The 24,357-nt window shown below is 41.6% G+C and overlaps 2 protein-coding genes across 5 annotated transcripts; both read left to right on the top strand.

Moving 5' to 3' along the window:
- The first annotated feature begins 1,372 nt into the window (after positions 1-1,372).
- LOC103631880 (sister chromatid cohesion protein SCC2) lies at positions 1,373-20,137 on the top strand. 4 transcript variants are annotated; one of them, XM_008653715.4, is made up of 28 exons: positions 1,373-1,953; positions 2,033-2,154; positions 5,715-5,851; positions 5,925-6,030; positions 6,120-6,370; positions 6,508-6,618; positions 6,710-6,821; positions 8,576-8,666; positions 8,764-8,950; positions 9,032-9,466; positions 10,247-10,773; positions 10,839-11,046; positions 11,116-11,166; positions 11,254-11,412; positions 11,506-11,670; positions 12,339-12,638; positions 12,721-12,873; positions 13,815-13,984; positions 16,645-16,750; positions 17,050-17,211; positions 17,569-17,673; positions 17,738-17,971; positions 18,050-18,183; positions 18,268-18,519; positions 18,603-18,897; positions 19,041-19,133; positions 19,222-19,347; positions 19,490-20,137. In XM_008653715.4, exons 1-28 carry the CDS (start codon positions 1,712-1,714, stop codon positions 19,766-19,768), a joined length of 5,313 nt encoding a protein of 1,770 aa, XP_008651937.1. In that variant the 5' UTR covers positions 1,373-1,711; the 3' UTR covers positions 19,769-20,137. The 4 variants fall into 4 exon arrangements, with proteins under 4 accessions (XP_008651937.1, XP_008651936.1, XP_020397017.1 ...); XM_008653714.4 differs by having other exon boundaries at positions 18,603-18,924; XM_008653716.2 differs by having other exon boundaries at positions 1,660-1,953; positions 6,444-6,618; positions 18,603-18,924.
- A 1,458-nt stretch (positions 20,138-21,595) lies between these two features.
- On the top strand, positions 21,596-24,141 carry LOC100383696 (uncharacterized). Its single transcript, NM_001176333.1, has 4 exons — positions 21,596-21,755; positions 22,233-22,306; positions 23,019-23,088; positions 23,167-24,141. The coding sequence occupies exon 4, from the start codon at positions 23,198-23,200 to the stop codon at positions 23,525-23,527; it is 330 nt and encodes a 109-aa protein (NP_001169804.1). The 5' UTR covers positions 21,596-21,755; positions 22,233-22,306; positions 23,019-23,088; positions 23,167-23,197; the 3' UTR covers positions 23,528-24,141.
- Positions 24,142-24,357: the final 216 nt, after the last annotated feature.

Raw genomic sequence — 24,357 nt, 5'->3', positions numbered from 1 at the left:
GTTCTTGGCCTCTGCGATCTCCCATACAACACCCTCTCTTCCTCAGCCCTTCTTATGGCTGTATCTATAGTTGGTATGATTTTGTTGAAGACCTTATGGCTATATCTACATTTGGGATGATTTTGTTGAAGACGTAGCTGTTCCTATGGTTCTAAATGGTCTATAAACTTAGAATTATTGATGTGCTAAGCCCTTTTTAGGTATGCCTTGCACCATTTGGGATGATTATGTTGAAGACGTAGCTGTTCCTATGGTTCTAAATGGTCTATAAACTTAGAATTATTAATGTGTTAAGCCCTTTTTAGCTATGCCTTGCACATGCAGACATGCTCGCCTTCCCTTCTCCACCATTCCATAGCCTTTCCTTCCACCATTCCATAGCCTTCCCTTTCCCTAACTGAGGAGCAGCTTGAAGGTTGACCTGCCCAAGCAATTTGCACTAAAATTCCCTTGCAAAGACACAACCAACCAATAAATGGTCTATTGATTTCTCATCCTGGTCATAAAATTGGCATCTTTCAGGATGTTGCTACCTTCTTTTTTAGTCGATATGCTGTCTAGCACCTTTGAAGGGTAGCTAGCCAAAGGAAGAACTTGCATTTCGGGGGAGCACATGATTTATATATCTTTCCACTATGTTCAAACTGAATTGCACCAATGAAGAGGCTCTCATAAGCAGCCTTGACCGAGTATTTGCCATCTAGAGCAAATCTAAAAATGTGTTTGTCCTCCCTTTTTTTGGGTGCAACTGAACAATGCTTATAGTATCCCAAAGGGTGAGATAACCGACCGATACACGTACTGTGAAGGCGCCGATGATGTCTGGCTATCCATCTCATGTCCATGAGGGCATCACGCACGGTTCTACTGCTAGCTGTGCGTTTAAGGACAATAGCTAGAACTCTGAGAGCAAGATCCTCAATACTTTTCCCATGCAACCAGGGATCCTGCCAGAATAGAGTTGAAGTGCCACTGCCAATTTTAGTCAACAAGGTTGTGGAGAAGAAACACTTAACCTTTTCAGAGAACTTCATGGGCAAGAAGGACCAATGTTTCCCAGGATCTGTTTTGGATAGCAACAACCATCTCCGTGGACTTTGCAACTCTAAAGTTATGGTGTTTAGCTGGTTCTGCCATCTACTTTTTAAAGTTTTGATTTGGAACCATACTAAACAACTTGTAAATGGAAACCGTAGTAGCATTCGAGCATTTTGCTAGGAGATATGGAAGGACAAGATTTGTATGGATTTGAAATCAAAATTTTCGACCTTTAGTTTTGGACCATTCCCAGGCCCAGCCTAACCCAATAAGGCCCAGCTTAAAACCAACCAGACCCAGATCAAACCAGCGCACTGTACCCAACATTTTGGAGACTCCACGCAGGGAGCAGTTGGTTGAGTCGATCCAGCTAAGCAGCCGTCGCCGTCTCCTCCTTCCGCCGTAAAAAGATCGGGTCGCTTTCCTTTTCTTCCAGTTCCCACTCCCACCCTCCCTCCGGCCAACGTTACTACTGTAGCAGCAGTAGATAAATACTGCTGCGGCTGGCTGCTGTACCCCTCCTAGTCGGCTAGTCCTCTACTCTCCATTCATCCCCACCACCTCCACTTGTCGAAATTGAAACTCAAATCAAATCGAACCACCTCCACCTCGGCAACGAGCGAATTCCGGTGCGAATTGGAGCCCTCCTCCCCCCGCATCTAGGGTTTCGCCCATGGACCCCGCCGCCGGCGGGGGCCGGGGCCGGGACCGGGCGGGCTTCGAGCGGGCGTGCCGGCTGCCCAACACCGTCCACTCCGAGGTCCTGCCGTCGCTGCCGCTCCCCACCCTCCCGCGCGAGCTCGGCTTCGACGCGCTCCGCGACGACGAGCCCCTCGCCGCGCCCGACCGCCCCGACACGATCATGCAGGCCGCCAACATCGCCCGCGTCCTCGCCGACACCGACGTCTCCCACCTGTGAGCGCCTTCTCCTCCTCATTCCCCGCGCCGGCTGGGATGGGACAGGGGAGTTGCTAACTCCACCCTCCTTCCGCAGGGGCTTCACCGCTGCGGACAACGTCGACGTGGACCCCATCCGCTGCTCCTGGCTCTGGAGGGAGGTGCTCAAGCACAACCCCGACGCTTTCAAGGTCAAGGCGCCAAGTCCGTCTTCGCAAGGTAAACGCTCTGCAAATTGAGCCTCCCTTAGGCTACTCCCAGCCGCCCCCCTACTAGCCTAGCCTACCCTAGCTAGCTGCTTTCTGCTCATTGGACCCAACATTGTGTAGTCTGTCTAGTTCCTAGCCTGTGTCGCTTCGGTATGTACTAGCCTCGTTAACGGTACTTTTACAGTGGCCTGCCAAGGATTGAACATTGCTTAAGTTGCTGTATCCTCCTCCTCCTCCCGCTGCTTAGCACTGCCTCCCTGATGGTCCGTTTGATGTGTGTGTGTGTATTGCTGCTGTTTGAAAAGGCTTCATTTCCTTAAGGTGTTTCGGCAACGAAATTGCTATTCCAACGCTCACCTCTCGAACTATGTTGCGCTGTGCGTCATTGTGTTTACGGCGGTGGCGGGGAAAGCAGTTTTGCGCATGTTCCTCAGCTTTCGATGTCCTAGCGCACGGAGATGACCTGTGTGCCATGTAACTCATCGATTTTCTGGCCGCTGCTGTGCCTTTTGCTAAACATGGTGTACTGCAGAACAAGGGATCACTTGTGCAACAGCAACAACAATAACAACAAGAAAGCCTTTTTGTCCCAAGCACTTGCACAGTTCATCGTAAAACATACCTCGTGGGCGTTTCCCATACCATAAATGTCTGCCTATCATTAGTTCAGGAAGTGATTTGGGTTACCTGGTTTTGACACGTATCGATTCCAACTTGGACTCTGGTGCCTTACATGGTTTGGTTGGTTCAGAGAAACAGAGTTCGGTCGATTATTCTAATATAAATAGTTCTAATATTGTAAATCAAGTTGCAAATCCCAGCTTAGTTTTAGTGCACAGTACTACAGTCACAACTCACATCCGCAGATGGCACTCAACCACCTATGTACTCTCATGTCCTGTAACTGTTCATGTACAGAATGACGTCACTGTTTACACATGGTACTAAGCGAATGCCCAGTATTTCATTTTTCTTATATTTAGGGCATCAATAGGCAACTTCCAATGCTTAGAACTTTTTTATTCGTTGCATGTCCATGTGTCCTATATATAGCATTAATGATATTGATATACAACTAGAAGGTCGTCGCCATTTACATTTTACCAAATCGAATGCCCACTCGTTCATATTCTTTTATTAGGTGCATCAATAGGTAACTTTCAGTGCTTAAAACTTATTTTTGTTTGTTCCATGTGCATGTACCCTATATTTAACATTAGGTTGACTCCAACGGAGCACCTATCAGGGCATCTAAACCCATTATAGATATCTAAACGACACTTTAGTATCTCCAATAGGTAACCTATACTCGATACCCATTTTATATTGCTATGTGGAAGAGTACATATTATCTGGATGACCATCTTATCAAACGTGTATTTGGGTACCCGGTTAGACACATTAATATTTGAGTCTCGTTTTTTGGGCTGACCGCATAACCCAAACATATATTTGAATTCCCATTTTTGCATATCCTTGTTGGAGTTAACCTTAGTGATGTACCACTAGAAGGCCGGTAGCCGTTTACATTTTATCAAACAGTAGTAACCGAATGCCCAGTCGTTCATTTTCTGTTATTAAGTCTATCAATAGGTATCTTTCAGTGCTTAAAATTTGTTTTTGTTCGTTCTATCTGCATGTACCTTATATATAGCATTATTGATCTACCACTATAATACACAGAGAAAAATTGCACCCAATGATCTCGACCTGCGGGGGGGGGGGGGGTAAGACAACCCTCAGACATTATATTAAGAAGACCTTCGCACGCAGGTCGAGAAAACCACCAAACCCTTGCCCCACTCATACACAACGACACTGTAGCCCATGTGAGAAACAACTGCGACAGGACCGGACCTTAGACCTGTGCTTTGGCGTGGGAAAGACGAGAGATTTTTTTTAACCACAACCTGAAATTCGCTCCCACGGGGAGTCGAACTCAGGACCTGAGGAGTACTACTCAAACCACCTAACCAACTAGGCTAGAGGCCCTTTCGCAAATGCACCTGATTATCAATTATTTCTTACTGCTATATAAAACATGGGATTTTTCTCGTGAACTAAAGGATATTTATTTGATGACATCAACAAATTTTGCCCTCTCTACTTTGATCAAACGTTTTTTTTGTCAGCTAGTTCCTTTACTCACAATCAGGGTGGAGCTGGGTTGCCTGCGCCACTCAGACGTTACATGGGCTCTTAGGTGTGCTGGACTACCTGAGTGTGTGTGTGTGTGGGGGGGGGGGGCATGGTAGACTTGTGCCATAGCTTCATTGTGTTACATTTTTTTCTCACTATATTTGAACGTTCTGACTTCTGAAGCATTTAAAAGTTTTGAAAGCTGGTTGATTCCAGCACCTTGCTCGATGGCTTGTCTGCAGTGTCATTAAGGCTAAGTTAAAAATTGGGACATTAAATTTACCCTAAGTATTATGTCGCAATGGCTTTCCAACAACAAACCTTGTTTTTTTTGCTTCATTTTTTAAACAAACCTTACGCCTCATCATCCAACTACCGAGCTTCTCTTCCTTTGAGTTCTTTTGATCTATCTCAGCATGCTTGTTTCTCAAATGTGGGATGCTTGAATGTTTGTAGTTCTTTTGCTGCCTAATTGAATGCTAATTTTTTCTGTATGAGCTCCATGATATGTATGACTATTTAATGTGGACTGGACTGTCTAAAGTTTCCTTTTTATATTACAAGTCCGTGTTCTGATTCCTGAAACATTGGTTCAGCAGTTGAATTTTTTTTGGCATGCCTTGCTAATGTATCATCTATCGGATCATCTGTAAACAACAAATTGCACGTAAGAGACCAAGCTACAATATACAAGTGGGGCCAATCTATCCATTAGTGAAGTTAAAAGGACTAAATTGCTACTTTTCCATAATCTAGTACATCCTATTTTAAAATGACTTGTTCGTTCTATTATTACATCCACCAATGCAAATTGCACTGTACCAACGATCATCTGGTACTATTAATTTGCTTTTATATACAACCGGCTGTACTGGATCATATACGTGTTGTTTATAGGAATACATCAAGCTCTAATTGGTACAATAGGAAGTTTGGAACAGCTCCGTTGTAGCCTTGTGGTTTGCGGGTGCAACCATTATTGTTTTGTGGAAATAACAAGTTCATGACCTGCTTAATATTCAGGTTTCCAATTTTGTAGAATGTATAATAGGTTTTTAACTTAAATACTTAATTCAATTCCTTCTATCAGACTAGAAGGTATGGAAGTTTGCTCATTTGACATCTTGTATCTTGGCAATATTGTGCAGGTTATTGCTGCTTTCTATGCTTGTTTTTTTACCATGCCAAGCTATCAAACCCAAAATGATTGTGGTCGTGTGCTTGCTTTGAGTATCTCTCTTTTAGTTCTATGGTCTAATAACATTATCAATGGTGTAATATTTTTTCATGTTTAAACAATTTGAGTCAAAACAGCTTCTGTTTGATGATAGCAAAGCATTTCTATGAAACTGTAAATGTTTTTGATTTTGTAGGACTTTTTTTTTATCTTGCCATATGTAATTTCTTTATTACATTGGTCAAGTTTTTCAGGTCCATTTGGAGGCCCAGGATATCAAAATCAAGAACATGAGAAGCACTTTGAGCATTTTACACCTAATACGAGCAAAGCACGAAATGAATCTGCATTTCCTCAGGATGAAATTGACTCACATAGAGAGCATTTTTATGTAAGTTAGATACCACCAGTTTCTTATAGATGGCAGTTCTTTGTGCTAAGGCCTAAGGGGCTTTATGTTGTAGAATGAACTGACCTCAGATTCAATTGCTTCAAAGAAGCCAAAAATAAGGAAGAGAGAAAATAACAATTCTGTTTCAAGTTCTGCTCCCAGCATTCCTAATACTCAAGGTTTGTTTCTATTGGTTTGTATATCCTACCCATATAGCTTCCCTTTTTTTTCGAGTTCTACTGACTCTGGTTATAATTATGCTTTTTAGATGTTATCACTACCTTCTGTGAGGTGGTGGAGGATTTCTGTGGAAAAACCGAAATTCCTGATGATGGAGATGGCGGTGACTGGTTGTCAATCCCACTTGGTGATGTTAAGGTTCTCGTGAATGAAATTACATCTGTTCGATCCAAAAGGATATTGCATGAGGTTCCTATGGATACAGTTACAAGGTTATTGGATGTGATTGACCGTCAGATTCGATATTCTCAAGGTTTGTCGATAGATGTGAAAGAAAATGTGAGTTACTTACCATATCATAGTAGTTTACATTTTTTAAATTTGCATTTAATTTTATCTTATTCTGTTTCAGAGCCATTTAGCGAATTTCTTGCATGTTATAACTTAGCAACTAACAAATGATTGGATACCTTCAGTCTGATGTCGTTGATGCTGAACCTCTGGTTTTCTCTGCTTTGGAGGCCAGTCATGCTGCGTTGGCAATTATGACCCACCATGATATGCCAAAGCAACTGTACCGAGAAGAAGTATGCTCACGCTGAATTCCTTTCTCAGCTTGCTGTGAAATGGTATTGTTACGGTTGCTGACTGTTTCCTTTTTTGCCTCCTGAAAACCAGCTTATTGAGCGGATTATTGATTTCTCAAGGCATCAGATCACAGATTGTATGGCAGCAAGTAACCCAACCTTCCGAGCTCTCTACAAACCAGCTGAAAATGTTGCAAATGATGGTAATAATCAAAGTACATGCCGATATTTTTTCCCTTGAATATGTAGAAGAGCTGCATATCATTGCATTGTTTGAGTAAACCAAAAAAGTAAGTACATTGGTAGATCATAACCACTGGACAGGGGACACTTGTACACAAACAAACAGTTGAAACATGGACACCACAGAGCAGGTAGAAAAATCGGAAAATAGGATCAAAGCCCTAAGTTCTGTTAAGGCTTTACCCTTGCACAACATTTCAGGCTCTTTGTGAATTGCACACCATACATCCATTGTTAAACTGATATTTCTGTCTTTGGCTTTTCATGATTGTCGAGCCACATTCCTTTCTAAGTTGGTTACATGCAATTCTCTGTTCTCTATGTTTTATATGCCTTTTTGTGCGAAAGGGCTCTATCTGAATTAGTTAGGTGGTCTGAGTAGCACTCCTCAGGTCCTGGGTTCGACTCCCCGTGGAAGCAAATTTCAGGCTGTGTTTAAAAAAAATCCCCTCGTCTGTCCCACGCCAAAGCACAGGTCTAAGGCTTGGCCTCGGTTGCAGTCATTCTCACATGGACTTCGATGCCGCTGTGTATGGGTGGGGCAGAGGTTTTCTCGACCTGTATGAGAAGGTTTTCTTCTTAATACAATACTCGGGGGCTGTCTCCCCCCCGGTAGGTCGAGTTTTTATATGCATAGTTGTTAAGGTGTCACCTAGGCGGTAAGGTGCCCCGGCGGCGTAAGGTGTCCTGCTCGCCTTACTCCGGCACCTAAGGCGAGTGGGAGAGGTCCGCGGCAGCTCTAGCAGCGGCGCGACGGCTGGTCTAGCAGCAGAGCAGTGGCTCCTCATGGCGTGGCGGTGGCTCCTCCTCCTCCATGGCGTGGCGGCAGCTCCTCCAGGAGCGGCACATGGCGACTCCAGCGGCTCCAGCAAAGCGGCGGCGCCGGCACAGGAGAGAGAGAGCCAGCGGGGAGCGAGAGAAACGCCAACGGGGAGAGAGGGAGAGGCTGCTGGGAGCGGCGGCTGGGAGGAGGGAGTCACACGGCTGTGAGGAGACAGAGGGAGAGGGTTAGGAGAGAGGGAGAGGAGGTGGGCTTAACCTAGATTTAATGGAATAGTGGGCTTTTGGGCTGATTTATAGACTAGAAGCTAGTTTTTTTTCTTTTCTTTATCTTTTTTCTCTTCTTTATTAATGTTTTTATCCTAAATGCTTTCTCAAATATTAATATCTTTTCCCTAATTTTAACTATATTTAAGGCGTCACCTCGCCTTACGCCGTATTGCTTAAAAGGTAAAAAGGGGGTCAGTCGCCTTACCTCGCCTTACCGCTTTAACAACTATATTTATATGCCTTTTTGTACTGTTGCATTTCATGAGTGACAAGCTTTTATTATGCTTGAGCCCAACCAACCTTTCTGCAAATAATTTAGTGCTACTCCCTCCGTCTTGAGATATAAGAGATTTTGAGTTGCCCCAATTATGAAAATGTTTATAAAAAAGAAACATAATATTTATGACATAAAATTAGCATGATCAGAAATATTATTAATTGCAGTTCCATAGTTTACCTCTTTGATGTGGTAGATGTCAGAACTTTTCTCTAGAAACTTGGTCAAACTGAGGATAGTTTGACTTTGGACAAACTTACCCTTATATTTCAGGAAGGGTGGAGTAGCTGTGATGATCACTAGTGATGACTAAAATTGCCTTTTAGAATTAACTTTTACATCACATATTTTTCATATATATATGTATCTTTCTCTTTTGTCAACTAGGAGATGATGATGAAGATGATTTGGAAAATGGACAAGTTAGCAAGAGGAGACGTACTGCTACTAATTTGAGCATGAGAAAATCTTCAAACAAGTACATGATCAATGCAATTCAAATATTTTCTTGTTTCTGGTTTGTATTGGGGCAAAACCGGGCACTAATAGAGTCCTATTTTCTTCTTCTGTGTCAGACTTTCTGCTTCTGTTTATTCTGCTGTGCAGAAACTATGCTTGATATTGGGCTTTCTTAAGGAACTGCTCACAACAGTGCGCTTGTCAGATGGTTGTATTCTGCAGTTAGCGAAAACATGCTTTACTACATTCTTGGTGGATAATATGCAGCTATTACAATTAAAAGCAATCGGGGTTATTTGCACGGTAATTTTCTGCCTGTTCGGTCAATCTTTTTCTGGACATTCAGTTTTCAAAGAATTTGCTCACATTCAAACCCTTGCATAGGTGTTTTCGTCATACACACAGCACAGGAGTTACTTGGTTGATGAAATACTTCACCTTCTTCGCAAGTTGCAGTTTTCCAAAAATGCCGTCAGAACCTACCATCTAGCAGATGAAGACCAAAAGCAAATCCAGATGATAACAGCACTGTTAGTTCACCTGGTTCAGTTTAGTGCAATTGTTCCCAATAGCTTAAAAGGAACAGTTGATTGGACCACTATTGTTGATGCCTCCGGAGATGCTGATTATTATCCAATTAAATGCCATGAAGCGGCAACAGAGGCTTGTTGCCGTTTTTGGACTGATGTCCTTCAACGTTTTACTGCTGCTAAATCTCAAGATATGTCGGAAACCAAAGGAATAATAGATAATCTTGTTCAGGATTTCCTAATGATACTAAACTTGCCGGAGTATCCAGCTGCTGCTTCTATCCTTGAGGTAACTTTGCTCAGCAGTGCTGTTGCTATATCTGCGATCTTAAATATAGGCATGAGCTGGCATTAGCATGACTGATTCTTGAAACTTAGAGCGTGATTGGTTGGGTGAATCCAGCCCAGCCTGGTTACCGTGATGTAGGATTGGGATGTTTGGTTGGCTGGGGGAGGCCTTGGTGGATGGGGGGAGGGGGGACGGGGCGCCTATGGGCTTGGTTGGCTCCACAGAAACGAGGCTGAGATCCGTTTCCTGTGGGCCTGGTCGGCACAGTGCATCCAGTGTAGGTAGACGATTGGTAGCTAAACCCGGCCCACATGCAACCAACCAATCAGCTACCCGATCTACCCTGGTCCGAGTGAAGCAAGCAAAGGGAACAAGCCTGCTTGCATGCCCACAGGCTGGTCATGCTTGGCGTGGTTACGAAGGGGGCATGAGGTGCCTACGGGTTTGGTTGGCTCCACAGAAATGAGATAGAGATCCGTTTCCTGTGGGCCTGGTTGGAGCGGTGCAACCTGCAAGTGTAGGTCGACTATTGGTAGCTAAACCCGGCCCACAAGCAACCAATCAGCTACCCAATCTACCCTGGTCCGAGTGAAACAGGCAAACCAAACAAGCCTGCTTGCATTCCCACAGGTTGGTCATGCTCGGCGTGGTTACGATCCACCTTCATGTCACGCTGGGCCATCTAAGCAATCACACCCTTAATATGACTGTGTTAATCACATTCCATGACTTTGTTAAGTGTTTTGCATGGCCCTCAAATACTATTTGATTTATGTACAGGTTCTCTGTGTGTTGCTCCTTCAGAATGCTGGATTGAAATCTAAGGACACTAATGTTCGGTGCTTTGCTATTGATCTTCTTGGTGGTATTGCATCAAGATTGAAGCATGATTCGGTCATCTGTAGTGAAGAGAAGCTTTGGATATTGCAAGATCTCACTGATGCAGGTAGCGATGGCTCAAAAATCTTGAAAAACAAGTGCTGTGTTTGTCTTGGTGGAAGAGGTATAAATATAGCCTGTAATGAATGTGGAAGATGTTTCCATTCAGATTGTATGGGGGCTGCTAGCCAGGATAACTTAGAGCGTGATAGTGTTTGCCCCTTGTGTTTTTGCAAACAACAGCTCAATGTGCTACAGACGTACTGTCAGTCACAAATTAAAGAAAATGGCAAAAAAACTGCTGCGTCTACTAGTAAGAAATCTGCTAAACCAGCTGAGGTGCCAGCAGTGGATATTATTCAACAAATACTACTGAGTTATCTCCAAGAATCTGGTCCACAAGATGATGGGAACCTGTTTACTCGATGGTATGTTGCATGTAATCTATTGTTGTGCCAGTGCATTTGGAGATCTATAACCATTTTGTATACAGGTTCTATCTGTGCATCTGGAACAAAGAAAACCAACATTCTCAGGAGGAGATCATCTACTATCTCGCTAGATTAAAATCAAAAGAGATTCTGCGAGATTCTGGCAATGGTCTGGCAATTTCCAGAGATTCAGCAAAGAAAATTTGCTTGGCACTTGGTCAGAAGAACTCATTTTGCAGGGGTTTTGATAAAATTCTTGCTCTTCTTTTGGTATGTGGTTGCTTCCAGATACTAAAGTTTAATCTATATGTTCTAGAGTTAATTCCCAATGCTTTTCAGGCTAGCTTGAGAGAAAATTCTCCTGTAATAAGAGCAAAAGCCTTGCGTGCGGTGAGTATTTGTGTAACCTATGAAACTATATGTTTTGCAGCCTTTTCATTTGGACATCATTCATCAGTATCTAGAACTTATTTGTAGGTCAGCAGTATAGTTGAAGCTGACCCTGAGGTCTTGGGTGACAAACGTGTCCAATCTGCTGTCGAAGGGAGGTTTTGTGATTCGGCTATTTCTGTTCGTGAAGCTGCCCTTGAACTTGTTGGGAGGCATATTGCTTCACATCCTGATGTGGGCCTGAAGGTCAGCAGACATACGACATATCATGATATCAAGTTACTTTGTGACATTATTTGTGGGCATTGATATGGTTTACTATGCATCTTCCCATCACAGTATATAGAAAAAGTTGCTGAGCGAATAAAGGACACTGGAGTCAGCGTTCGCAAGCGTGCAATCAAAATTATAAGGGATCTATGTGCTTCTAATCCAAACACAGACACAACACATGCCTTTGTGGAGATAATTTCTCGTGTTAATGATGAGGAATCCAGTGTACAGGTGAGTTGATAGCCTGATATGAAAAACTATTGACCGATGTCATGAAAATATATTAGCCTGATATGTTATTGCAAATATTTTCTTTGCTTTCATTGCCTATTGTTTCAATTTTATTTTTGTAATTGGTTGATTCTTAGGTGTGTACGGGCTTAAATATGTGCTCTCATGCGTTAGTGAAGTGAGTGTAGTTACTTAAAATGTTTACATGTTAATTTGGGCTTAAATATGTGCTCTCATGCGTTAGTGAAGAGAGTTTAGTTACTTAAAATGTTTACATGTTAATTTGGAAACTTCCTTGCATCTTTTGTTTTTCCAAATAAGAAAACATCCTCATCTGTGGAATTTAGGGAGTGTTTGTTTGGGATTATAATCTGCCCAGATTATATAATCCAACAAACTTAGTTAATGTGCATCTTTTTTTCTTTTTTTTTCTATTTAGCCATACATAATCTCCCTACACATGAAATAATTTACGACACCAATCTTAAAGTCACACTACTAGTCTGGTCAATCGTTTTTGTGCTCCTTGATTCCATAATGGATAACATAACACCAAATATAATTTTATGATATTACATAAGAACATGCAACATTGTTGGGCCTGCAATTTTTATGTTGCTTTCGATTACCGATTGGGTTAACTTAAACTATCTTCATTACCTTTGTAGGATCTTGTATGTAAAACATTTTATGAACTATGGTTTGAAGAACCAACTGGGAGCCATAAGCACTTGGTTGCTGATGGAAGTTCAGTTCCAATGGAGATAGCTAAAAAGACTGAGCAAATTGTTGACATGTTGAGGAAGATGACCAATCACCAACCTCTGATTACCATCATAAAACGTAACTTGACTCTTGATTTCCTCCCTCAGTCAACCAAGGCTGCAGGGATTAACTCATACATGGTGGCATCAATTCAGAAGCGTTGCGAATTAATATGCAAACGCTTATTAGAAAGAATATTGCAGGTACTTTCTGACCTAATCTGATAGTAAATAGATTGTGTAATCGATAACTTGAGATCAATTCTTGCACATCTCTTTCTTGAAGGTTGAGGAGGGAGCTGCTAAGGAGATGGAAATCCACATGCTTCCTTATATTGTTGCTTTGCAAGCATTTTGTATTGTTGATCCCACGCTCTGCATTCCAGTAACTGATCCTTCTAAGTTTGTTGTGACACTACAACCATACCTTAATATTCAGGTGAGCATGGTTTGCATCAGTCCAAGTTTAGGTTGTCATCTCCTGTCAGAATAACTTTGTGATTTTACCCTCATTTTGCTAACTTTGTGATTTCGCCACTGTTTTTTTGAACTGAAGGCAGCGTTTACCCCTATTCCATTAAATCCACTTAACGGTGTGAACTCAGCTATTAGAAGACTAGTTGGCTCATATGAATTGCCCCTACTTCTTGATTACTATATGTCATTTTGCCCCTATCAACATTTAGAGCATTTGACAGATACCAAAACAATTTTGAGGACAAAACTTGGCAAAATATGTACACATTTCAAGTTTGAGCAAACTTTGACAAAAAAATAATTTTAAAAGTCTCAAAGTGCATGAACAAAATTATAATCACCCAGAGCAGGGGGCAAAATTACAAACTTAAAGAGCAAGGACAAAATCGCAATTGGTCTTTCAACAGGGGCAAGAACACTATTGTCCCTTTATTTATGATAGCCTAGGGTTTCATTGATGCTGTGGCTGCAGTGCTGCACATTCATACCACATCATACTATTTATCATGCTCCTCTGCTAATTGTGCTGTAGACAGGAACCTATATGTTCGAAATTTCTGGTGTTTTGTGGTTGGTTTTTTTTACTACACATATACTGTAAACAATAGAGCTAGAGTTCTGATTATTTTTGTGAAGTAGCTAAGTAGCTATATTCTTGTTGATGTGATTAACTAAAACTTTTGTGCCCTGTGAGTTTGTATGGTACTTTCCCGCTACAGTCAAAATTACAGCAAAGTAATTTTAATAATGTCAGTTAGTTCTGTGCACATTTACATATCTGAGATATCTTTTTTTGGAACTGAATGCAAGTTCATTATTGTCTATGGTCATCAATCATAGTTTGTCATTTATTTCTCCCCTACCAATACAATTTCATTTGCTCCTGATCATCTATATCTACAGGTTGACAGTAAATCAGCTGCCCAGTTGCTTGAAAGTATTATTTTTGTGATTGATGCTGTTCTTCCACTCATAAGGAAGCCAACACAAAATGTTGTTGAAGAACTTGAGAAAGATCTGAAACATATGATAGTTCGCCATTCGTATTTGACAGTTGTACATGCCTGTATCAAGTAAATACATCACCTCTTCAACTCCCTAATTATTGTTCGATGAGCATTGTTTCTCCCTACATTCTATATGGAGTTGAGAATTCATTTTATGAGTTCATGTCACAGCCCTGATCTGGGGCCGGTTTGGCGTCTGTTGCCGGCGGCTATGGTTGGGGACGGCGGGCTATAGGGGGTGGCTGTTGCTAGGGCAGCAACAGCGCAGAGAGAGGGGCGTCAGCGGCATGAGAGAGAGAGGGAGGTAGGGAGAGCAATTGCTCTATTCCTTGCTTAGGTTGAAACGGTTACATTGTCCTTATATTTATAGTACCTAGAAGACTTGTACTCCAAGCAAAATATAGGAAGAGTCCTTATAGATTTGGACTTATTTCCTAACCAAACAGTCCTATTTCCTAAATAAACTCGATCTTATTTTCTAAACAATTATTTATTCGTTTCCACTAATTTTATCCTAAACTTCCTTTTATTCCGAATCCTCCTGTATATTGGGAGATTGAGGGGACGGCGGTGGCCTACTCCTTGGCTGCGTTCCGGGTGGCCTTGAGGCTGGCCAGGGCTTGGTCCTGGGCCTCTCCTGGCCAGTTTGGCCTAACGTTGTGGTCCAGATTGGATGTGTGACAGTTCATATGCTATTGATGTAATTTAGACGATATTTTTTTATTTTGAAGATTTTTTATTCTTTGTATACTTTTATGTCCAGTTCTGCACCATTACATAACTTTTTATTTCATTTCACTACTCTCTCTTAAGTCTTAACATCTTACATATTTCTTATCTGAGTTGTTCCTACAAAACAACATTTTCTTTTTTTTTTATCGAACGCGCAGAGAGAACTGTACATCTTTATATTAAAAGGGAAGGAGACAAACCCAAAGGGTTTTACAAGTAAGAGATCCTGCCAAAAGAACAAAAAGAAAAAGAAAACAACACAAAAAAACAGAATAATACCAAGGGTCTAGATATCTAAGGACCCGGCCACATTCAAAGACCTAGCGAGATCCAAGGATCCAAGGCCCTTAGCACCATCCATAACTATGGGTGACAATGGGCTCTAAATTTTACACTATAAGATTTAAGGATCGGATTAAGATCGGGCTCTATTTTTATTTATTTTTGAACTAAAATTTATGGTCGATCACTAGGTCTCCACCCATACGCCCGGCAAAGAACTTCACTTGCTATCTTTCTAATTATTTTGCTTCCTTGGACCACCATCCTTTTTTCCTTCTCTTTCTGACGAATAGCCCAGGAATCCAACCAAAAGCAGCAGAGAAAAACGACGTTAGAAGGATCAAGCAAATTTTTTTTTGCCAAAGCACCAATCATTTCTGGTTCTCCATATTGCCCAAAAAACAGCACCACAACCAAACAGTAACAAATTAGTGGATTTATTCTTAGGACCTTTCATCCAGCTATCACAGAGCTCTTTGGTATTTTTTGGAATGAAATCCAAATTTAAGTCAACTTGAATCACTCTCCACACATATCTTGCAATAGAACAATTAAAGAATAAATGGTCAACCGATTCAGAACAACCACAGAAACAACAATCCCCAGAACCGTGCCAGTTTCTTTTTTTTTAAGTTGTCTTTTGTGAGAATTTTGTTTCTCACAACCAGCCAGATAAAAACTTTGATTTTATGTGGTAATTTGGATTTCCACAAGAACCTACACGGCACAGCCACTTGATCACTCATCTTCTTTTTATACAAGGAGTTCACAGAAGAACCCTTTTTACCAAGAGACCAAACCATTCTATCTTCCTGGTCAGACAAAGCCTGATTATTGCAACACCCCATTAGCTCCTCATACATCAAGTTCAAATTACCAATAATCCTCCTTCTAAAAGAGAGGGCTTCAAAATTAGAAGACAAGACCTTATTGACTGAAATGTCCTTATCATAAGCCAAATCAAATAGACAAGGGAATTTGTTAGCCAAAGGATAGTCACCTGTCCAGGAGTTTTTCCAAAAACTAGTTTTCCTGCCATTACCAACAATTATCTTGCAGTGGCTATAGAACATATCTCTCAGACCCAAGATCTTTTTCCGAAAATGGGAATCATCTTGTTTTTGTCTGACAGAAATAAGGGGTTTTCCCTTAATATATTTTCCAAAAACTATCGTGTCTATATGTCATCATTTTTTCTCTCTCGAATAAGCAGGAGAGTTGTGTTTCATTGTAAGGCTGTCTCTAGGATATCGTGCATATGGCCGTGCAAAACACTGTTTTGCATGAAGTTTGAAATAAGAGATGAATAATATGATGGATAAGCTGTCGGAGACAGCCTAATAAGAAGAGTGAAAGAAGGGTGGGGAAGGGGGGGGGGATCCCCTATACACCACACACCAGAACAGACTAGAAATCACCTGCTGACTAAAAACACCACACCCCTACAGAACTGCTTTAACCCAGCAGATCATCAACCTGGAGGATGTTGATCATTTGTAAACATTTAAGCATAGTTACTATGTCCTAGGTAGTTAGTGAATAGCTTATTCGTATATTAATCATGATTCCTACAGGGGGGGGTGTGATCTAGTGCTAATTAGTTCTAGATGCAGTTTTGGCAGCAGCGGTTGAGCTCATGTTTTTTTCCCTCTGATCATCTTGCTAGACTTGCCTTGAAACATTCTTGTTTTTTCTCTCTTCCCTTTTTACAGGTGCCTTTGTGCTCTGAGCGAGTCAGCAGGTAGAGGTCCAGGATTAGTGGAAAACCTTGTCAATATTTTCTACAAGCATCTGTCTGGAGCTAATTCAGATAGTCAGGTATTGTTTCATTTTTTTATTCATTGAGTGAGCTGCAAGTGCAAACTTATGCAATATATGGTAAAAATGAAACTTATTTTCACATAGTAGTATTTTTATTATGAGGCCTATACTTGTTCCATCTATGTATTATGTGCAGTTGAGGACAACTGTAGAAGTACATTTATGATTTATCTTGTATATGTATTGGGCATGAAAACCACTGTTTCTCTACCAAGCTCTGTATGCTTGCGATGTCTCTCTGTTTCAAACATGCAACTTTTCTATGTTTAGCTGATTGTATTCATTCTGGAACTCAGTTATTGGGTCGATCACTGTTTTGTCTTGGACTCCTCCTTCGGTATGGTTATCAATTGATGCAAACATCTGAAAATCAGCTTGATTTTCCCAAGATTATCAACTTGCTCCAGAGAAAATATCTTCTCAGGGATGATTTTAGCTTGAAGGTTCGAGCTTTGCAGGTGTGTGTGACCACATGTAATTCATTAAGACATAAAATATCCGCTTGGTGATGGGATCATTCATGCCTAGCTGTATCCATTGTAGTTTATGGTGTGATTCTATGTGATTGGCTGCCCACTTTTGAATCTTGTTTACAATCTCCAGATATCTGTGCATGGTTACTAGTCGAGTGGGTTCATAACTTGTGGCATTATTTATTTGAGACCCATAGCAAGTGGAACTAGCATAGATAACAATGCATAGCAAATCACCTGTCTACATAACTGTTGCTTTGGTTGTTACAGGCTTGCACATTTTATTTTATTTTTATATTTACTGTTCCTTTATAAGATGCCATTTCCCCCTTGTGCATTCAGACTTTGGGATACATACTTATTGCGAAGCCTGAATTTATGCTACAAAAGGATATGTTGAAACTCATAGAGACAGCACTATCTTCTGAGGTTGATTATAGATTAAAGGTACTTCACAACTCCTTTTGGTTTTTTTGTTTGAAAAGTTAAGTAAATTAATCCACCTGTTCAGATTCAAGGACTTCAAAACCTCTATGAGTATCTCAGAGATGCTGAAAGCCAACTTACTGCCGAGAGCACTGTGAAACCTCCTGTCCGGTGTGAAATAAATGGCAGAAGTAAAGTGCCTGTTGCTGCTGGTGCTGGAGACACCAACATATGTGGTGGTATTATTCAATTGTATTGGAGTTCTATTCTTGAAAGGTGCTTGGATACAAATGATCAAGTTCGCCAGAGTGCACTTAAGGTGAATTATAGGCAGGCATTACATTTCTTGTCACACTTTATCTTACCATTTTACAATAGAAATAAATTCTTCTTGTAGATTGTTGAAGTTGTACTCCGCCAGGGTTTAGTTCACCCTATTACCTGTGTTCCTCACCTTATAGCACTTGAAATGGACCCACTGGAGGGGAACTCAAAGTTGGCTCATCATCTGCTGATGAATATGAATGAAAAGTAAGTTTGCTCAACTTTCGATGCTTATTTGTTTTATTATATTTGGAATAAAACACTATCTAATCGGTCTGAATTTGTTTGCAGGTACCCTTTATTTTTTGAAAGCCGTTTGGGTGATGGACTACAAATGTCATTTAAATTCTTTGAATCCATAGTCAGCAACCATAAGATGGCAGCAAACATAAAATCAAATCCAATTGCATTTGTCAAACCTGGCATATCTAGAATATACCGTCTTATCCGTTCAAATCGAAATTCCAGAAACAAATTTGTCCACTCGATAGTTCGGAAATTCGAGTCTGATAGCCGGAGTCGCAGCACAGTTAGCTTTCTTGTGTAAGTAATTGAAGTAAAAATACACTTGTTGACGCTCTATTCTTTGATGAGGTATTGACTGTCATTTTGTGTACACATTGCAGATACTGTGCCGAAGTTCTTGCCTCCCTGCCTTTCACATGCTCCGATGAACCACTTTACTTGATCTATGATATAAATCGAATTATTCACCTTAAAGCTGGAGGAGTTGAGAGCAATTTGAAAAGGTGGACTTCTATGTCTCAGTCTCAAAATACAGTGGATATGCCAACGTTGCCAGGAGAGAGGCATGTTGTCATGCAAGAGCCTGGCGGATATTATGATAACGTGGGCTATGCCCATGAAAGGGTGAATGCCAATCCTTGCAGTACTTCAGACGTGGACATGGCCAAAGTGCAGGTTGACGTGGATATGGCCAAAGTGCAGGTGCGTTAGAGAAGTTCTGGGTGGTAGGGTCCATTATTTTAATTGATCCATCGGGGAGGCTGCTGCCGTGAACCCTTTTTCATCTTATTATTTTCACTAATTTTTTTTTTGGCCAGGGAGATTGCCTTGATGCAATAGCCCTTCAGCTACTGCTGAAATTGAAGAGACATTTGAAAGTTGTCTATAGTTTAGATGATGCCCGCTGTCAGGTATGGCTTGCTCTTTATTTGTAGATTGGTACTGCTATTATGGGTGCATTTACATGAGACATGGTGCAATTGTGTTTTGAAAATACAGTCATTTTCTCTAAAGGAGCCTCCGAAATCTGGAGAAACATTCTCCAGGCAGAATATTCCTTTTAATGTTAGCAGCACTAACATCAGTCTGCCGAGCTGCCTGCAGGACGTAGCTTCTGTTTACCAGGTACTAAATAGTGAACTTAAGATTCCTTGGCAAAACAAAGCCGTATAGTTTATGGTTTGCTATCTGGCATGTCCTACTCTCTCTTTAAAAGTTATATACTACCCGGCTGATCCTGATGTGGCTTGGTGGACATGATGCTCAGGATTTCAAGACAGTGCTCCACGAAGATTCCATGGACTTTGCTGTGTTCATCCCTTCAGTCCAGATTAGGAAGCGCCCAACCCCGAGAAATACGACAAACCCAACCCCAAGAAGTACGACGAGGGTCAGGAGAACGGCTGCCTCGAGTGTTACAAAAGCCCGTGGTGGCGCACGTGGCGATGACTCCGACGACTCCGATGATGACGACTGGACCGGGGGCCCAAGAGTGCTTGACTTCAGTGGGGGTGGCCGTGTGACAAGGCAGAGGGTCCAAGTATGATGACTGGTCTTGGTGCTTTTGTACATTCTAGGGAAACCTATAGCGGGTAGCAGCTGACACGAGGAGAGTTAGGGTTGAGTTTTAGGTTTAAAGTCGTTTAGGGTACATAGAAGCAGAAAAGGAAAGGAAGATAGCCTTTTTACTTAGATGCCATTGATTTGGAGCACTCCTTTTCTTGCTCTGCCCCTGTCCTGTTTGTAATTCCGGTCGGGCTTTGGCAAAACTGACAAACAGGGTTGTGCTCCGGCTTCTGATCTGATTCAATGGGAATGAAATTATTCCTTTTGCTTTGCCTGTATAATAACAGTTAAGCCTATGTTTCGTGTAATTGTCTGCCTTGCTAATGTTATATATCTGTACGTGTGCTGAGCCTTTTTTGTTGAAGTTCATAGAAATTGCCATACTTGTTCGATGATACAGCTACTAACTGCGTGTTTGTTTGGGATTATAATATGTCCAGATTATATAATCCAACAAATTATGAACTAAGTTACTTCATAATTTGTTGGATTATATAATCTAAATAGATTATAATCCAAAACAAACCATATTCCGTGTGCTCCAACCGTTCGTTCGCTCATCATCCCAAGCATGAGAATGATGTGAATTCTGTAGTTCTGGGAAGGAAGGAGTTTGCTATCCCCTGGTAAAATAAAAGAGTAAGCTGTGATCAGGCAAGATTTTGCTGCTGGCATGACTTGTTATCTATATTATATATACTACTATTAAGAACGTAAGTAGGATGTCCACACCACATGTCCCCCGCCTCGGCGCGCACGCCCCCTGTCCGCGATGCTCTCTGACGGCACATCCCAAACAGGTACCGCGTTGATTTTGTCTACATGTATTATTTGATTACTGAAATTTTAGTGTAGTTGTGCTGTATTATAGATAGATGTTTTGTGAATCTCAGCCTATAGTTTGACAAGGCATAGTTTGTGAAATTACTTGCTGCCTTTATCTCCGTTGGTCAGTAGATGTTGGATATAACAGGGCCTGCTTGTTTTTAGACTAATGGAAGATATCACCCATTTTTATATCAGCAAAGCCTATATAGTTCTTTTTATCCAGCAAGCAAAGAGGATATGAATTACCACACACTCTTTTTTTCCTCGAATACGCAGCGTGTCTTTGTACCTTTTGGAACCACAACCATCAAATCTGCAACGCCCAAACCCATAAATTCTAGGTTGAGAATTCCAAATCTACCAAAGATCAAGTGGTCCTCTCGACCTTATCCCATGCTACTAGACAGCACCCTCCATTGACGTTGTTGCGGCCCTTCGAGGTGAACATCTGGTTTGTAGCAATGAACACCTTGGTCCTGGTGATTAAGTTATGTATGGATCATCTAAGCATAGAGATGTATTATTGGCTTGATAATGTCTGGTTACACGGAGCAGAAAAGTACAATCGGAGCAGGAAGCCTGTGCCGTGCCGGTGACATGATAATGTCATCTTACTCTTGATTTTACAATTGCAGCTTCACATTTAAGCTTTGAAAGTTAAACCTAATTCAGTATTTCTTAAGTGCATTGTTTTTTTACTTTACTAGTTCTAAGTTAATAACGTCATATATATATATATATTTGCTAATGTACTATATATTGCTTTCATTTTTGATGACATCATGTCACCGGCACAGGCTTCCTCCTTTTACAACCGAAAGTACAATCGGAGCATAGAGACTTTGCTTTCATTTCGGTTGGGCTGCTAATCCTCGTCCGGGGGCCCATGTTTGGTTGTATGGCAAGCAGTTGGTAGTAGATCGCGTGGTGCGTTGCCAACTGCGCCTCGCCTCGCCTCGGCCCACCGGACCTCGTAGCCGCCCTCTGTCGTGTTTGTTCCTTGCTAGTTCTCGTCGGCGCCGTCTCTCCCACGCCGCCCTCTGTCACCAGCCCACCACCTCCTGCGCCGGCGCTCCTCCGAGACGCAGTTCGCCTCCGGAATTCGATCACTTCGCCGCCGCTCTCGCCTCCGCCCCCAGGTAGGAAGTCGTCGCCTTCTTAGGCAAACAACGCCCACGAAGGCCCATGGTCAAGGGGTCGTTGTGAATGTTGTCTTCCGTCCTCTCTCACTGTTTGGGGTTTGGACTCTTCGGTTATTAAACTGCTTCAAAATTAACATAAATGCTTCCTGGGTGACACAATTCATATTGTTGGTATTGTTATTCTTGTCCATTTTCTACACCACCATACCTTGAACTTACTGCATTGTCTTCATGTTATTAATGTAGCACGGGCCAGCTTTGGCAATCAAGGACTAGGTTCAATAGAGCAAGCCTCTTCGTAACTCATCCTCTGAGAATGAGACATGGATAACTTTAGAAAGATATTTTTGGTGTTAGTAGTAGGGATGTAACGTATAAATGAATAATCTGTTTTAGTTGACTACCGAATTCTACCGGAGAATACGGTTTGAAGTTCCCCTCTTAATCACTATTTTCTTCTTCATTGAAGGGCAGGCCGCGAAGTGGCGAGAAGCCTTCCCACTGAGCAAAGGTCCTAGGTTCGATGCAGCCTCTCGGCAAAATGCAGGGTAAGGCTTGCATCGATTATTCCTCCTCAGACCCCACTCATGTGGAAACCGTCAGCACTGGGCCCGTCTTTTTGTCATTAGTTTCTTCATTTTTACTTTGAAATATAAATATGAATGCGCCCAGATCTTTTTTTGGTTCATGATCATCTTTCTCATGAATAATATACATATTAACAATTTTAAAATTCATAGAATATGCATGTTTTTTCATGAAATGAGGAGCAGTATAAGACTATTTGGGTTAATGCTTACTTAACACTCCCTCCCCCTCGCCACATTGCCCTAGATTATATGGTTATGCATTTCATCTTGTCTAAAGCATGCCTTATTTTGTCCCCATGTATTTCCAAAATTCCTTTCCCCTCCTGGTACGTGTATTGCCTTTTCCTTTTTACAAAAAGGAAGTTAATGTGCTTAAGTGCATTGTTTGTCTAGTTAGTTTCCAGTATTTTAGGCGGCTAGGTAAGTGAGAAGTCTATATTCTTAATTATAAAGAGACCATGCATTTGAGGGCTTTTGTGTAACACAATAAGAAATGTAAGGAACTTTGAACTAGTCATGCATTTTAGTCTTCTAATTTAATCATTGTGTTACAGGGAAAGTATAAGGTGTACAATCTTTGCTCCGAAAGGATTGCAGCTAAATTTAATCATTTGAGGGAAAAGAAAATTATCCTGATATTTACTTTCATTTCTTCCCCTGTCCTTTTCAGCTGGCTAAATACAACAATGATGGAGAACAGGATGACTTTGAATCCAACTGATCTTGATGATTTTGACAAGGTGAAGGCTTCTTTCATTTGGATTTAACCCGTATCGGCTTCTACTACTTCTACAGTGTTTTGTCTTTATGGATTGCAGCTGCAGCAGTTCGAACAACTGATTTGTTTACATGTTCTTTTGGGGACTTGAGACTAAATTACATTATAATTTTGTCCAGAGAAAATTGCCATCACCTAGGTTCCAGGTTGAGGTTGTCCTGGTAGATTACGATGGCTCGCAACCACCAAAACCAGCCGCTGGAGCAGTTGATAATAAATCTGATGCCGATTCCTCGGCTAGCACGGCTGTGAAAGAAAATAGTGTTGCGCCTGCAGAATCCAACAAGGGGACTGGAAGCAATGATAAAGATGAAGTATTCTCGGACAGTGACGACGGGGAGGATGGATCATCTAAGGAAAGAAAGGAGAGGACTGCTGGCGCGGTGGTCAAGGCAGTGTAAATGCTGCTAAACCATCTCAAACAAGCAACGTGGAGAAGGAGGCATCGGCCGCTGCTAGCAGACTTGATAAAGTATAGCTGTAACCAGGAACCAGCGAACAAGGAACCACGAAGGCACCTGATGTCACATCTCTCAAAACTGAAGTCAGCAGCAAGGGCAGCTCCACCGCAGCTGCTGACTCTTCCAGCATGAGCGAATTCAAGGCGATCGCAGCAGATGCCTCGGTGTTTATGTTCGGAGATGAAGACGATGATTATGAAAGTGAATAGTGCTTCTATGTGTGTTCCGTTGTACAGTTTGGTTCCCTCTAGTCCCCCTCTCGGCCTCTCCCACCCACCCAAAAAAAAACACAGCAGCTGAGAAAGAGAAGTCGAAAGAAGTTATGCCTGTTTGATTGCTAAATATGCCACATATTGGCTAAAATTGAAGAACTAACATTAGATAGAAAAAGTTAGGCAAAGTGTGTCAAGTTAGACAGAGAACCAAAAGCGTCATCAGTCTGATATTGTACCCAGATGAAACTTGCTGTAACTCAACCAGGGCTGAACCTTGTTGATAACTCTCCTACTTCTTAACAGAAAGGAAATCAAATAGAGCAATCACTGCTAAGAGTTGAAGTGCGCGTGTACAGGAGTATTCTGTACTTGAACTTGTGCGATTCATTTCTTGGCTTGTTTGTATAGCTAGGAAGGATTTGATGTCAAGAGGTGTAACGGGAGGCAGTAGAATGAATCTGGGGAAGGCAAGAGGTGGTGTGTTTACTACATGTGGTGCTCTGTTGCTTCTTCACAGCTGGTAGTAACACTTGAACTTGTTCATTCTGTCTATGG

Source organism: Zea mays, chromosome 7, assembly GCF_902167145.1.
Source record: "Zea mays cultivar B73 chromosome 7, Zm-B73-REFERENCE-NAM-5.0, whole genome shotgun sequence".
Lineage (NCBI taxonomy): Eukaryota > Viridiplantae > Streptophyta > Magnoliopsida > Poales > Poaceae > Zea > Zea mays.
Note: the sequence above shows the minus strand (reverse complement) of the source record. Positions and strands in the feature narration are given on the sequence as shown.

What these genes read in the sequence shown, in the direction of transcription:
- LOC103631880 (XM_008653714.4), top strand. Translation starts at nt 1,712, where the DNA reads ATGGACCCCGCCGCCGGCGGGGGCCGGGGCCGGGACCGGGCGGGCTTC. An exon ending in CTGCTGCTTCTATCCTTGAG is followed by an intron (nt 9,467 to 10,246) that starts GTAACTTTGCTC and finishes ATTTATGTACAG; the next exon opens with GTTCTCTGTGTGTTGCTCCT. An exon ending in GGGAACCTGTTTACTCGATG is followed by an intron (nt 10,774 to 10,838) that starts GTATGTTGCATG and finishes TTTTGTATACAG; the next exon opens with GTTCTATCTGTGCATCTGGA.
- LOC100383696 (NM_001176333.1), top strand. Translation starts at nt 23,198, where the DNA reads ATGTTCTTTTGGGGACTTGAGACTAAATTACATTATAATTTTGTCCAG.